Source organism: Mobula birostris, chromosome 6 (genome assembly GCF_030028105.1).
Source record: "Mobula birostris isolate sMobBir1 chromosome 6, sMobBir1.hap1, whole genome shotgun sequence".
Classification (NCBI taxonomy): domain Eukaryota; kingdom Metazoa; phylum Chordata; class Chondrichthyes; order Myliobatiformes; family Myliobatidae; genus Mobula; species Mobula birostris.
In genome coordinates this window covers 84,010,278-84,026,704 of record NC_092375.1, presented here as the reverse complement: position 1 = coordinate 84,026,704, position 16,427 = coordinate 84,010,278, and the positions used below count along the sequence as shown (strand labels likewise).

Sequence of the window (16,427 nt, the reverse complement as noted above, 5' to 3'; positions counted from 1 at the left end):
CCCCCCCGCATTCCGCAGGGATCGCTCCCTACGCAACTCCCTTGTCCATTCGTCCCCCCCATCCCTCCCAACTGATCTCCCTCCTGGCACTTATCCGTGTAAGCGGAACAAGTGCTACACATGCCCTTACACTTCCTCCCTTACCACCATTCAGGGCCCCAAACAGTCCTTCCAGGTGAGGCAACACTTCACCTGTGAGTCGACTGGGGTGATATACTGCGTCCGGTGCTCCCGATGTGGCCTTTTATATATTGGCGAGACCCGACGCAGACTGGGAGACCGCTTTGCTGAACATCTACGCTCTGTCCGCCAGAGAAAGCAGGATCTCCCAGTGGCCACACATTTTAATTCCACATCCCATTCCCATTCTGACATGTCTATCCACGGCCTCCTCTACTGTAAAGATGAAGCCACACTCAGGTTGGAGAAACAACACCTTATATTCCGTCTGGGTAGCCTCCAACCTGATGGCATGAACATCGACTTCTCTAACTTCCGCTAAGGCCCCCCCCTCCCCCTCGTACCCCATCTGCTACTTATTTTTATACACACATTCTTTCTCTCACTCTCCTTTTTCTCCCTCTGAATATACCTCTTGCCCATCCTCTGGGTCCCCCCCACCCCCCGTCTTTCTTCCCGGACCTCCTGTCCCATGATCCTCTCGTATCCCCTTTTGCCAATCACCTGTCCAGCTCTTGGCTCCATCCCTCCCCCTCCTGTCTTCTCCTATCATTTTGGATCTCCCCCTCCCCCTCTCAAATCCCTTACTCACTCTTCCTTCAGTTAGTCCTGACGAAGGATCTCGGCCTGAAATGTCGACTGCACCTCTTCTGCTGCCTGGCCTGCTGCGTTCACCAGCAACGTGTGTTATCATGTGTGTTATCCATGAGCATTCTGTCATACCGACCGGAAATTTAAAGTGCGTCAAAACAACAACAGACTTATCCTCATCTGGTCATGTGGAGCTTCAGTTAGAATGCTTGATTTGATCACTATAATAGGTTCCATGCTAAGACTAGATGATATAACTAGAAAACGTTTTTTGAAGGAACTTTATCAAAAAGGCATGTGTAATTGAGTGAAAGGATGCACATAAGCACAGTAAGAGTAAAGTAACAAGAAATTAGTAAAACCAAAGCAGGAGGCTGAAATACTAAACGGCGACTCCTTTGCTTTCATCTTCAGAAACAGCTCCATTTCCATCTTTAAAATCCTTATTTTTCCCTTTCAGGGTTCCTTTGAAGACCCTGACCTAGGAGTTACACGCTGACCGGTTCTTTGCCGGAATGGGACCAGCTCTCGGGTTCCATAACTGTCCTTTGTTCAGCATGCCAAAGGTTCGGCCTGAGAGTCTGGCTCGAATTCGGAAATCTAAGATCTCGGGGCTCTGGAGACAGGTGGATCGAGGGTCAGTGTCACTGCAGGAGACCTGCGTGTCGTCAGGGGAGTCAGGATTATCTGCTGTGGGTCCGAAGACCTAAGATCTTTGCGATCTTCGGGCACAGAGCTCAGAAAAAGCAACGCAACAGACTTTTAACATCGTAAACCAGTGAGTTGTTTGTTATGCCTCCCCATTCGCTGGTGAAAAACGGAGACACCTTTTTCTTCCTTATTAGGGACAGAGAGAATCTGCGGTATGTTATATGCGGATGAAATGCAAAGTCTTTGGGGTAACTACAAATCTGTGTCTTGGCTATTGCTTTGCTCATGCTGAGTGCTCAGTGGTGGTACCGATGCTTTTTTTGCCGATGGGGTGGGGGGAGGGAGGAGGGGGATTGTTGCTCTCTGCCGCTTACACACGGAATGGAGGGGAGCTGGTGGGGGGGGGGCTTTGAGGTTCTTGCGTTTATCTGTCGTTCATTCTTTGAGACACCTGTTTTCATGGATGTTTGCAAAGAAAAAGCATTTCAGGATGTATGTTGTATATACCTCTCTGACACTAAATTGGACCTTTGAACCTTAAAGACATTTAAGACACTTAGACAGGCACATGGATAATAGAAAAAAAAATGCAGGGTTATGCAGGAAGTAGGTGTTAGATGGATCTCAGAATACGTTAAAAGGTCAGCACATCATGGGTCAAAGCGTCTGTTGTTACATACCTTCTTTTAATATATTTCTCCATCACATTTCCTCCCCACCACCTTCTCTGCAAATTAAAGGCAGCTTATTTTGTTTCCTTGTTCAAATCTAAATCAGAAATTCCATTTCTCTCTCTACTGATGTCATCAGACTTGCAGTGTTTCCAATATTTTATGCTGATAATTTCATTTATCTAGTGATACAGCATGGAGTAGGCCTTTTGGCCCTTCGAGCCATGCCACCCCAGCACCCCAATTAACCCCTACCTCATCACAGGGCAATTTACAATGACCAATTAACTTACCAAGCAAGTCTTTGGACTGTGGGAGGAAACCACAGCACCCAGGAAAACACACATATTCCATGGGAGTACGTACAGAGACCCCTTACAAAACAATGTCAGAATTGAACTCCATACTCTGGAACATCCCAAGCTGTAATAGTGTCATGCTAACTGCTGTTCTATTGTGGCCCCAAAGTTTTTTTTTATTGTCACCCCAGTCTAAACCAATAACACACCAAAGAAAAAGGAATCAGGGAGCGAATCCTGTTATGGCCAAATATTAATAATCTTCCCATCACAAAAACATCCTCAACCATTAACTTACAATGAACTAACTTTGGATCTGATTTACTACTCTCCCTTGTGTTACAAGGCGTTTTACTTTTTTGTTCAGTTTGCTTTACAGGATTTCTAAAGTGCCAATGCTTTAGAAAAATCCAATGAGACTACATAAACTTTTCAAATCAATCCTTCAGATTTCTCAAACATTACCTTTCCTAAATGCATGCTAACACTCACTAACTAATCTGTGACTTTCCAGCCACAGATGTATGGTGTGTCTGAGAATGGACTTTAATAGTTTTCTCATAGTTGAGTTGATTGGCCTTTAATTACTTTACAAGCCTTCCTCCTCTTTTAAACAATATTACAACATTAACCAGCCTCTGCAACTACTTCTAGAAATACAAAAAAAATTGTCAAAAGCCTCTATTTTTCTTTCCTTGTAACTTTTAATAGCCTAAAATGTACTGTACTTCACCCAGACCTAGTAATTTACTCACTTTCGAGAATTCTAATCCCCTTTAGTATTCCCCTCTTTACCTAGTTTATCCCATTCAATAATTCACACAACTCCAAATGCATCAGTCCCCACTTCCTTGAAGACAACCAAGTAGTTATTCAGAAACTGGCTCACATCATTCACCTTCACGTGAAAGTAACTTCCTAGGTACCAACGAAACACTGCTCTCCTTGTCCACTTGTTCTTCATGAACTTTTAAACACCTGAATTTCCTTTGCTATTACTTGCCGTTTTACCCACTGTCCTCCATTCTCTAATTAGTTGTGCCTATGATATTTTAGTTTATTAAAATTTCTGGAGAATTTCAAAACTAGATAATACATAAATTTATGTAGTGTTTTTAAATTGATCAGATTTTGTTCTGCAACTTCTGCCATCTCCAACTCATGACTAACACCATGCCATACATACATGAACCAATATAAATGTCACTGAAAAAATTTTACAGACAAAGTACATTAGGATTTGATGACAAAACAAAGATCCAGCAATTCTGTCACGACTAATTTTAGAAAAGGAAATTGATTTAAGGATTATTTTAAAGTGTAAGTTAGCCCACTGAATGATGATCTCACCTCCTGTGACCTCACACATAGGTGTAATGGCAGACTCATCAGATGGCACACTACCCAATTGCTCTGCTTCAAGGGGCATCAATCCAGGAAGTCGCAAGACTAGAGCAAATAATCGCTGATCCCAACGAAATGGCTCCTTAGTTAATTCACTGCCTGGCAAGGGAGAATTGAGTGGTAGGTGGAGCTGGAATTGTGAAAAGAAACAGCTCAATTAGTGTGTTATTCATGCACAACCACAAACTTAATTGTATTCCATTTTAAATAATTTGTTGAAACAAAAAAACCAGCACTAACTCAATCACAAATAGAGTGACAGATAAATGTATTTCGGCATCCAAGTTTTTTGGGGGGGGGGGCAAAGCTGCAGAGAGAGTTGGGAGGGTGGATTTATTTGGATCAGTAACTTTCAACTGATGAAATGTTACCTAGGATTTGAAAATGAGCCCTTTTGGATAGTAGAAGATATGCAATGCAGATGCATACAATCATCCTGCTGTATTCATACTACTGGGTTTTTAGCCTCTCCTCTATCCCTTGTAAAATATGGTTTTGCATAGCCATGTACATTTCCCTTGCTCTCTGAGCCTTATTCTTGGAAAACTTCCAGAGAGGTGACTTGATAGGGTGTACATGATAAGAGGAATAGTTCAGGTGGACAGCCAGGTAGCTTCCCCAGAGCAGAAACAGCTAATACAAAGGGGTATAGACCAAGGATTCCTGCTTGGTTCCTGTACTGAAGGCTGCGACTCCATCCGAACTGAAAGACTACAGACCAAATGCCCTCACTTCTCAAGTGATGAAGGTGCTGGAGAAGCTGGTCCTGACTTACCTCAGGCCGCAGGGTGGTATCTTCATTGGACCTTCTACAGTTTGCCTACCAACCCCATGTGGGTGTGGATGATGCCATCATCTACCGGTTGCAGAGAGCTCACTCCCACCAAGATGATGCTGGTGGCATTGTGAAAATCACATTTTGATTTCTCTAGTGCCTTCAATGCAATCCAGCCACTTCTTCCCAGCAAGAAGCTGCAAAGGATGGGCATAGACAAATCCACCATCTCCTGGATTACTGACTACCTGACACATAGACCCCAGCTTGTATGGCTGGGTAGTTCTCTGTCTGAGATGGTGGCGAGTGGCACTGAAGCGCCACAAGGGACTGTCCTGTCTCCATTTCTGTTCACACTGTTCACCTCAAAATCCAGTCTCCACAATTTTAACTCACTCTGTTAGAAAAAAATGGAATTCCAAGTAAAACAAAGACCAACTACTTCTTTTCCTTTTTCAAAAGTTAAGCAGCTTCAACATGATAAATTCACATTTCCTACAAAAATTTTACTCAGCAGTACTGGCATGTAGTCACAACAAAACTGATACAAGAATATTGCATTTAAAAACCTAATCAAAATGTTTCACTTCATATTTCAATGCTATAGCTTTCTTGCAGAAGTATTTCTGCATGGTACTTACAGAAGCATATAAGTGATTTGGAACAACATTGCACAAACTGAAGGCATCTGAGAAAATTACAAGTGTTTTTTTTTCTTTTTCTCTCATCTCCCACAGGTGAAGAGAATTGAGAAGCTACATGTAGCTTGCCACCTCGACCAAATTTTTTTGCCATTTGCGGCAGAGAGGAAATATCTGCTAATATGGTCCATAACAGAAGTGCATTGCTGTTGAAGGGAGTAATTCTCACTTAGGGAAAAGAAACAATATAATAAACCTTCTCAGTCTATAACTAAAGCCAAATTATCTGATCAGATTGTCAAATATGTTTTGTTATTTACTCTCAATACATTGCAGAGTGAGAGATTCTTTTTCTGAAAAAAACTGATTTGTACTGATCTGCTTCAATGGCAATATCAAATTACTTCATATTCTGCCCCACCCAGCTGAACAAGTAGAAGGTTGCTGGTAAACTAAGAATGGCCAATTTCAGCAGTAGCCTGAACTATTCAGAGGGGTCAAAATTTAGTTGAAGGCAGGGAAGGTTAGCTGCATAAAGATACAGTATGAACCTTTCCACCACTCTGGCATGAATCAAATAGTACATGCAACCCACAGAACCCTGTTCTATGGTAGAAAAAGCCAGTGGAGAGCTAAGGGCTTTGAAAATGTGTTGTGAATCATTTGCAGCACTGGTATGTAAATCTCATGTACAAAAAAACACAGAAATAAATGGAGCGAAATATCCATTTTTTTGCTTTTAAATGCTTTACTTCTTTTTGAGGGCTTGATATAGGTAAACAGCGGAACACATGGAATAAAGACTTACAGGAAAAATATAAGTTTCTAACAGACCAGTTAATTATTGTTTAAAGCAAGTAGGAGTGTATCCACTGAAAGACCATTCTCTTCCTCCAACTGCCAGTAAAGTGATTTAATCGCAGGGCAGGAGATATGATTATGCACTATTCCACTGTGTTCACTAAAGGATATGTGTTATCTAAAGTTTAAAAAGAATGAATTTTTCTAGGAGCAAGGTTGAATCAGCCATCACACAAACAAGAAAGAGACATGGGCATAATCCCTACAGAGGGATTGCTCTTCATGTGACTTCCTTGTCAGCTTGTCCTTCCCAGCACTTATGCCTGCAAGCAGGCCAATGCTACACCTGCCGCCACACTTCTTCCCTTACCGCCATTCATGGTCTCAAACAGTCTTTCCAGGTGAGGGAAGAGGTTGATGAATCACTTATTGTATTCAGTGCTCCTGGTATGGCCTCAACATCGCTGAGACTTGATGTACATTGGGGACACCACTTCGTCAACCACCTTTGCTCCATCTGCCACAAAAGACTGGATTTCCCAGGGGCCACTCATTTCAACTTGACTTCTCATTCCCATTGCAACATGTTGGTCCATGGCCTCCTCTACTGCCACAGTAAGTCCACACTCAGATTGGAAGAGCAACACCTCATTCCCTCAGGGTAATCTCCACCCTGCTGCCATGAACATCAATTTCTCCACCTTGTGGTAATTTCTCCTTCATCCCCTTCTCTATTTTTCCATTCCCCATCTGGTACCCCTATCACCCTTTTTCTCCTTAACTGCCCATCACCTCCCTCTGGTGCCTCTACTCCTCCCCTCCCCCCCACCTCAAGGCCCACTCTCCTCTCACATCACATTCCTACTTCAGTACTTTACCTCCCTACTCATTTTCTCCCCTATCCCCCACTCACTTAACATCCCCTCACCTGGTGTCACCTATTGTACTCAAGCATGCACTCCTTCTCCTCCTCATTCTGGCTCTACCTCCTTCCTTTTCAGTACTGACAAACTGTCTCAGCCAAAATTGTTTGTTCCTCTCGATAGATGCTGCCTGACCTGTTGAGTTCGTCCAGCACTTTGTTTGTGTTGCTCGAGATTTCCAGCATCTACAGAAACTCATACTTATGGATATATAGCTTTTAAAGAGTTTAATGGTAGCATAAAACTGGATCTTAATTTGGATCAGTTTTTCATTCATCTACAAATGTATTATAACCAAAATAATGTACCATAATTTGAAACCTAATGTCTAACACTTGTTCTCAAATTGATTTCTTTAAAGGAAACAAAAGGGGACATTGAAACATGGCTGAGTGAGCGCAGAGAGATGGAAAATTCAGTGTTTTTTTGAAGCGCACATCCGGTGATTCATTCCAGTTGGCTTATGACAGACAAACAAATACAATTTCCCCATGTTCTGGAAGGATCACCAATCTTAAGTATAGCTGCCACACAAAGTGTTTATGGTCTTCTCAACTGTACTAGATGTTTACACAGAATGGGTGATACAGTTGACAGGACTGATATTACAACTGCATTAATTAATGGTTCACTGCCTTGCTAACTACTATTGCCTGACTTCTAAGAGCCATCCAATTGCAGCATTAAGCGCACCACAACCCAAATTCCAATAGCAATCTTGATAAAACATTTTCCCCAACTCCAAATGCCACAGTCTCAGTTCCTGGTCACCCACGAACACCAAAACAAATGGCTCATCCCTCCATTCCTAGCCACTCTCAAGCATGGATTAACTATCCAATGGAATGCTGATATATTAGGAAATTTAAAAGGCAAAATTCAACAATTAAAACTACACAATTTGAGAGATACCGGATTAAAAAAAGGAGTTTCATTTTTTAACATCCCAAATTTAAGTTTATGGTACTTGAAGAATTAAGAAAACGGCTAATTATGAGACAACAATGAGCTGGGGATCAGATTGTTCAATATACACAAGTTGATAGAGGAAAACACCTTAAAAATGCAAAAGCATTCTTGACAACAAATGCCAACAACATTCCAATGCCTCACAGTTTGTAGTATCATGTCCTATTCCAATACCTTGATTAGCAATGTTAATCACTCTTTACACGATTTCTCTATTTGCAAGATCTGGTCCTCACTCACTTATACCTTCCTTTCGGCCTTGTTGTATGGAAGTATATAAAATATATTTTTAATCACATTGCACATTTCTTCACTACTTTTTAAGTACCAACACTCAAACCATGTGAAACTTGCCCTTTAATAATTAGGAACTCCAAAACAAAATGTATTGAATGTATTTAAAGTTTTAACATAGAACATAGAATAGTACAGCACAGTACAGGGCCTTCGGCCCACAATGTTGTGCTGACCCTCAAACCCTGCCTCCCATTTAAGCCCCCACCTTAGATTCCTCCATATAACTGTCTAGTAGTCTCTTAAACTTCACTAGTGTATCCGCCTCCACCACTGACTCAGGCAGTGCATTCCACGCACCAACCACTCTCTGAGTAAAAAACTTTCCTCTAATATCCCCCTTGAACTTCCCACCCCTTACCTTAAAGCCATGTCCTCTTGTATTGAGCAGTGGCGCCCTGGGGAAGAGGCGCTGGCTATCCACTCTATCTATTCCTCTTATTATCTTGTACACCTCTATCATGTCTCCTCTCATCCTCCTCCTCTCCAAAGAGTAAAGCCCTAGCTCCCTTAATCTCTGATCATAATGCATACTTTCTAAACCAGGCAGCATCCTGGTAAATCTCCTCTGTACCCTTTCCAATGCTTCCACATCCTTCCTATAGTGAGGTGACCAGAACTGGACACAATACTCCAAGTGTGGCCGAACCAGAGTTTTATAGAGCTGCATCATTACATCACGACTCTTAAACTCTATCCCTCGACTTATGAAAGCTAACACCCCATAAGCTTTCTTAACTACCCTATCCACCTGTGAGGCAACTTTCAGGGATCTGTGGACATGTACCCCAAAATCCCTCCGCTCCTCCACACTACCAAGTATCCTGCCATTTACTTTGTACTCTGCCTTGGAGTTTGTCCTTCCAAAGTGTACCACCTCACACTTCTCCGGGTTGAACTCCATCTGCCACTTCTCAGCCGACTTCTGCATCCTATCAATGTCCCTCTGCAATCTTTGAGACTCCTCTACACTATCTACAACACCTCCCACCTTTGTGTCATCTGCAAACTTGCCAACCCACCTTTCTACCCCCACATCCAGGTCGTTAATAAAAATCACGAAAAGTAGAGGTCCCAGAACAGATCCTTGTGGGACACCATTAGTCACAATCCTCCAATCTGAATGTACTCCCTCCACCACCACCCTCTGCCTTCTGCAGGCAAGCCAATTCTGAATCCACCTGGCCAAACTTCCCTGGATCCCATGCCTTCTAACTTTCTGAATAAGCCTACCGTGTGGAACCTTGTCAAATGGCTTACTAAAATTCATATTGATCACATCCACTGCACTACCCTCATCTATATTCCTGGTCACCTCCTCAAAGAACTCCATCAGGCTTGTTAGACACGATCTGCCCTTCACAAAGCCATGCTGACTGTCCCTGATCAGACCATGATTCTCTAAATGCCTACAGATCCTATCTCTAAGAATCTTTTCCAACAGCTTTCCCATCACAGACGTAAGGCTCACTGGTCTGTAATTACCCAGACTACCCCACTACCTTTTTTGAACAAGGCAACAACATTCACCTCCCTCCAATCTTCCAGAACCATTCCCGTGGACAACAAGAACATAAAGATCCTAGCCAGAGGCTCAGCAATCTCTTCTCTCCCCACGTGGAGCAGCCTGGGGAATATTCCATCAGGCCCCAGGGACTTATCTGTCCTAGTGTATTTTAACAACTCCAACACCTCCTCTCCCATAATATCAGCATGCTCCAGAACATCAACCTCACTCATATTGTCCTCACCATCATCAAGTTCCCTCTCACTGGTGAATACCAAAGTATTCATTGAGGACCTCGCTCACTTCCACAGCCTCCAGGCACATCTTCCCACCTTTATCTCTAATCGGTCCTACCTTCACTCCTGTCATCCTTTTTTCTTCACACAATTGAGGAATGCCTTGGGGTTTTCCTTTACCCTACTCACCAAGGCTTTCTCATGCCCCCTTTTTGCTCTTCTCAGCCCCTTAAGCTTTCTTGCTTCCCTATATTCCTCAATAGACCCATCTGATCCTTGCTTCCTAAACCTCATGTATGCTGCCTTCTTCCTCCTGACTAGATTTTCCACCTCACTTGTCACCCATGGTTCCTTCACCCTAGATTTCTTTATCTTCCTCACCAGGACAAATTTATCCCTTACATCCTGCAAGAGATCTCTAAACATCGACCACATGTCCATAGTACATTTCCCTGCAAAAACATCATCCCAATTCACACCCGCAAGTTCTAGCCTTATAGCCTCATAATTTGCCTTTCCCCAATTCAAAATTTTCCTGTCCTCTTTGATTCTATCCTTTTCCATGATAATGATAAATGCTAGGGAGTGGTGGTCACTGTCCCCCAGATGCTCACCCACTGAGAGATCTGTGACCTGACCCGGTTCATTACCTAGTACTAGATCTGGTATGGCATTCCCCCTGGTCAGCCTGTCCACATACTGTGACAGGAATCCGTCCTGGACACACTTAACAAATTCTGCCCCATCTAAACCCTTGGAACTAATCAGCTGCCAATCAATATTAGGGAAGTTAAAGTCACCCATGATAACAACCCTGTTATTTTTGCACCTTTCCAAAATCTGCCTCCCAATCTGCTCCTCTGTATCTCTGCTGCTACCAGGGGGCCTAAAGAATACCCTCAGTAGAGTAACTGCTCCCTTCCTGTTCCTGACTTCCACCCATATTGACTCAAAAGAGGATCCTGCTACATTACCCACCCTTTCTGTAGCTGTAATAGTATCCCTGACCAGTAATGCCACCCCTCCTCTTTTTCCACCCTCTCTATCCCTTTTAAAGCACTGAAATCCAGGAATATTGAGAATCCATTCCTGCCCTGGTGCCAGCCAAGTCTCTGTAATGGCCACTACATCATAATTCCATGTATGTACCCAAGCTCTCAGTTCATCACCTTCGTTCCTGATGCTTCTTGCATTGAGGTACACACATTTCAGCCCTTCCACCTTACTGTCTTTACACCGTTTATTTTGCTTCTCTTTCCTCAAAGCCTCTCTGTATGTTAGATCTGGCTTTACTCCATGCACTTCTTTCACTGCTCTATCGCTCTGGGCCCCATCCCCCTTGCAAATTAGTTTAAACCCTCCCAAACCATGCTAGCAAACCTACCTGCAAGGATATTTCTCCCCCTCGAGTTCAGATGCAACCCACCCAATCTGTACAGGTCCCACCTTCCCCAGAAGAGATCCCAATGATCTAAGAATCTAAAACCCTGCTCCCTGCACCAACTCCTCAGCCACGCATTCAACTGCCATCTCCTCCAATTCTTACCATCTCTGTCACGTAGCACTGGCAGCAATCCTGAGAACGTCACCCTTGAGGTCCTGTTCTTCAGCCTTCTGCCTAATTCCCGAAACTCACACTTCAGGACCTCATCCCTCTTCTTGCCTATGTCGTTGGTCCCAACATGTATCACGACTTCTGGTTGCTTTCCCTCTCGTACCAGGATGTCGTGCACCCGATCACAGGCATCCCGGACCCTGGCACCCGGGAGGCAACAAACCATGCGGGTGTCCTTCTCACATCCACAAAATCTCCTGTCTGCTCCCCTGACTATAGAGTCTCCAATGACAACAGCTCTCCTCTTCTCCGTCCCACCCTTCTGCACCACAGGGTCAGACTCAGTGCCGGAGGCCCTGCCACCGTGGTTCACACCTGGTCAGTCATCCCCGCCGACAGTATCCAGGACGGTAAACTTATTATTCGGGGGAATGGCTACAGGGGTGCTCTGCACTACCTGTCTGCTCATCTTCGCTTTCCCCCCTCGGACTGTCACCCAACGACCTGCTTCCGACAGCCTAGGTGTGACTACCTCCCTGTAGCTCTCATCTATGACTGCCTCATTCTCCCTTATGAGTCGAAGGTCATCCAGCTGCTGCTCCAGATTCCTTACACGGTCTTCCAGATCGCCCAGCCGTATGCACTTCTGGCAGATGTGACTCTGTGGGAGAGGGGTGTTCCCCCAAAACTGCCACATCTCACATGAGAGGCACATCACCGTCTCAGGAGACATTGTAAAAACTAACTGCGAGCTAGCTTGCCCTCCACCTCTTCTCGTCAAAGCCTCTCGAGTCAAAGCCTCAAAGCTCCACTCCTTCACTGGCCCACTCACACTCTTAAGATATCAAAAATTTTTCAAAAACAGCTTTAAAAACAAGTTGATACAAGTCATACAAAAAAAGAGACTGGAAAAGTTAATTAATTAGCCCATTTGTTGAATTTATCTTAAATCACACTCAAGAAACAAGAACAACCCTATCTGCCACAGGATGAAAAGTCTATAAACCTAAACTGATACGTTCACTGATGAAAACAACACACCACAACTTACCTCCTCCTGTATACCACTATTGTTTGTCAACTTATTTCCATCAGTAATTGTGATGATGATTGACGGCTCCAGAAAGAAAGGATTTCTTCCCTGAAACACAAATTAATGTTACTTTTAAAATTTACAAGCTGTGTTAAATGTTCCTACTAACATAACAGCTGCTACCAAAAACACGCAAACCAGTGAGGTGGAAGCAGAGAACAGTAACATTTTTACATTGCTCACATCCCAAGGAAAGACAAGCTCAAATGTCTGGAAATAAGCACCTGTAAATGACACAGTCAACATTATGCACATGACTTAAGTGTTTGTGCCCATTTCCTGCTGAGGTCTCACCTTACTGGAACTGAACCAGGCCCCTCCCATATTTCACTCTCAGCTCTTTCATATTGCTCTCCTGATGACATACCAATGGAATTTAGTTCAGAAGGTAGTAATCCATAACCTTCATTAATTATGCTTTAAGTATGAAATAGATGCAATTCAAAGTACTCCTCTGCCTTTTACACTAAATCACATTCTTAAAAGACAATTATCACTGCTAGCAGCCAATAGCATCAAAGTAATTACATAATGGCATCTATGATCAGAGATCTTGCTTTGACTCAGGATTATCAAAGACATGGGGAAAAGATGGTCTGGTCCATGGAGCTTCTTTCCTGGGGAGAAGTGGCAGCAATTGGATACTCATGCAGTCATACCTCTTCCTCCCAACCCACCTCTCCAAAATAATTTTCTTCCACCTTCACTGGCCATCAAGAGCTCTTCAGTGCCACCTCTTCACACTTATTAGCACATGCAAAATGCAGCACCCCACTGCACAAATACAACCAGATTTATAATAATTATGAATGCCATCTGATTTCACATTAGCAAACACCACCACCAAATTAATATACCAAAAATGGGTGAACTCCAACTTTCAGATACAAATTTTAAATATAATTGATAACCAAAGTCTAGAGAATATACAGAGACCATATTTGTTGAGTATTATAAACATCAAGGGAATAGATTCAGGCTCTGCACTCTCCGCAAACCTTACCTCCTTTAAATGCACTGCTCTCTTACCATCAAACCCACGAAGGGGTTGCTGTTCTAGTGTGGCAGACTGTCCTCCACCTTGCTGAAGCCAGGTGGCAATTGTCAGACACCTCCTCATACCTATCCATTGAAAACATTCCAGACCATTCGAAAACTGTCTCCAATGCTAAATTCAGTTCTTTCCCCGCACTGCTCGCTTCTACCTCCTACCCAAGATCTACAAACCTGACTATCTGGGTAGGCCTATTGTCTCTGCTCGCTCCTACTCCATTGAACTCGCATCCTCAAACCTCAACTCTATTCTATCCCCCTTGGTTCAGACCCTTCCCACCTATATTCATGATATTCTCCTGCTCTAGATCGCATTAACTTTCAATTTCTTGGACCTGACCGCCTCATTTTCACCACGGTTGTTCAGTCCCAATACACTTATATACCCAATCAAGAAGGCCTACCAGCTCTCCACTTCTTTCTCAATAAAAGAACTAACCAGTTCCCCTCCACCACCACCACCACCCTCCATCTGGCAGAACTGGACCTCGCCCTCAATTTTTCCTTCGGCTCCTCCCACTTTCTCCAGACTCGAGGGGTAGCTATGGGCACCCGCATGGGCCCCCAGCTATGTCTGCCTCTTCGCTGGCTATGCAGAACAGACCATATTCCAAGCCTTCCCTGGTTATGTTCCCCAACTCTTCCTCTCCGCTACATTGACAATTGCACTGGTGCTGCTACATGCACCCATGCTGACTCGTCAATTTCAGCAACTTTGCTTCGAACTTGCACCCTGCCTTTAAGTTCACTTCGCCTATTTCTGACACCTCCCTCCCCCCCCAGCTTTCTCGATCTCTGTCTCCATCTCTAGAGACAAATTATCAATCGATTCTTTTGATAAACCTGCTGATTGCCACTGTCACCTTGACTATTCCACTTCCCACCTTCTCCTTTAAAAATGCTATTCAGTTTTCTCATTCCTTCATCTCTGCCGCATCTGTTCCCAGGATATGACATTCTTTTCCAGAACATCAGAGATGTCCACCTTCAAAGGACTGGGTTTCCCTTTCTCTACTACTGATGCTGCCCTCATCCACATCTCTATTTCCTGAACACCCAAACTCACCCCCTCTTCTCACTGCCTTAATAGGGATAGATTTCCTCCTCACCTTATCTACCACAACATCAGCCTCCACATCCAATGCATCATTCTCTGCAATTTTCACCAAAGGGATCTACCACCAAATACATTTTCACCTCTCCTCCCCCACCACCACCTTCCATGATTCCCTTGTCAAATCATGCTTCCCCACTAATCTCCTTCCCAGTGCTTATCCCTACAAGCTGCCAAAGTGCAACACTTGCCAATTCACCTCCTCCATCATCTCAATTCAGGGCCCCAAAAAGTCCTTCCAGGTGAGGCAACACTTCACCTGCAAGTCAACTAGGATCATCTGTTTCCAGTGCTCTTGATGCGGGCTCCTCTAGATTAGTGAGATCCGTTGTAAACTGGGGGACAGTTTCTTCAAACACCTCTGCTCCATCTGCCTGAAGTGGAACAACCACCAAACATTTTAATTCCCATTCCAGTTCCAACAGGTCAGTCCACAGCCTCTTGTGCCACTCTGAGGCCACCCTCAGGTTGAAGCAACACCTTATATTCTGATGGCATGAACACTGATTTCTCCTTCTGGTAAAAAAGTACTCCTTCTATCCCCTCTTCTTCTATTCCCCACTCTGGCCTCTTAATTCTTCACTTCACCTGAGACGACTCTTCCTTTCCTTTATCCTACTGTCCACTTTCCATTCTTATCAGATTCCTTCCTCTCCAACCCTTTACCTTTCCTACCCACCTGTCTTCCTCTGTCACCTTCGAGCTAGTCCTCCTTCCCCTCCCCCGCACCCCCCCCCACCATTTTATTCTGGAGTCATCCCCCTTCCTTCCCAGTTTTGAAGAAGGGTCTCGGCTTGAAACATTGACTGTTTATTCATTTCCATACATGCTACCCGAGTACCTCCAGCACTTGTGTGCGTGCTACAATAGATTAAGGCACTTATTTCTTTAATTGTGAATAGGGTGAGATTTGTGATAGATTTTGCTGTATGTTTGTACAACTTCTATGTAGAAGTAGCAAATTGGAAAATCCCATACAAGTACTTCCCCTCACATCAGCTGTTCAGATTTAACCTGGACATCAAGATAAATCTACCAATAAGAGTGAGGAAAAATCAGGTCACTATCTTCTTCGTAATTAGTGTTAAAACAAATCCAAGACCGTAACAATTTAAATTCAGTTAGGAAACATTCCATCGTGCCAAAATTGTTGACTAACCAGTAGAAACAAAAGCAAAACTTTGAGCAGCAGGCAAATTATTTTGCCATGTCCAAAAATAAACCTCAGTACAACAAAAGCCACAAATTATCTGGTAGCTGGATCTATAATTGTTTTCAAATTCTAGTAGTTCTTCCTGCTGAACCCCTAATCTCCTATGTATGAAGAATACCCTGGAAACCAGCTTTAAAGGATTACACAGCCAGCATAAGCCTACATGATCTATAGCTGCCAAAAGCTTGCTCACAACCAAAGCAGCAAGCTTGAGACCTATTAGTAATATTTCATGCTGATGACACTTAATCACAAATTTAGAAATAGATCATATTAACTCTGAAGCTTAGATGAAAACAGCCCAAAAAACAGTAAAATACAAAATACATGTTGAAATTTGTGTTTATGATTCTGTCAATTCTCATCATGGTTACCAGGATAAAACATTAACAGAAGTAGCAAAAATTGATACAGTAAACATCAGCTCACACAAGTTTGGAATCCTCCATTTCAATCC

At 43.4% G+C, this 16,427-nt stretch overlaps 1 protein-coding gene across 2 annotated transcripts in view; it reads right to left on the bottom strand.

Moving 5' to 3' along the window:
* LOC140199151 (integrator complex subunit 6-like) overlaps window positions 1–16,427 on the bottom strand; it is a 121,676-nt gene that overhangs the window by 62,475 nt on the left and 42,774 nt on the right. For both annotated transcript variants that reach the window (XR_011886356.1, XM_072260756.1), the window contains exons 4-5: window positions 12,549–12,638; window positions 3,743–3,926 (exon numbers count right to left, since the gene is read on the bottom strand). Coding sequence is in view for 1 of the 2 variants with exons in the window: in XM_072260756.1 (XP_072116857.1) it covers window positions 3,743–3,926; window positions 12,549–12,638 (274 nt within the window). In the remaining variant the exon portion in view is untranslated. The remainder of the gene's footprint in view (window positions 1–3,742; window positions 3,927–12,548; window positions 12,639–16,427) is intronic.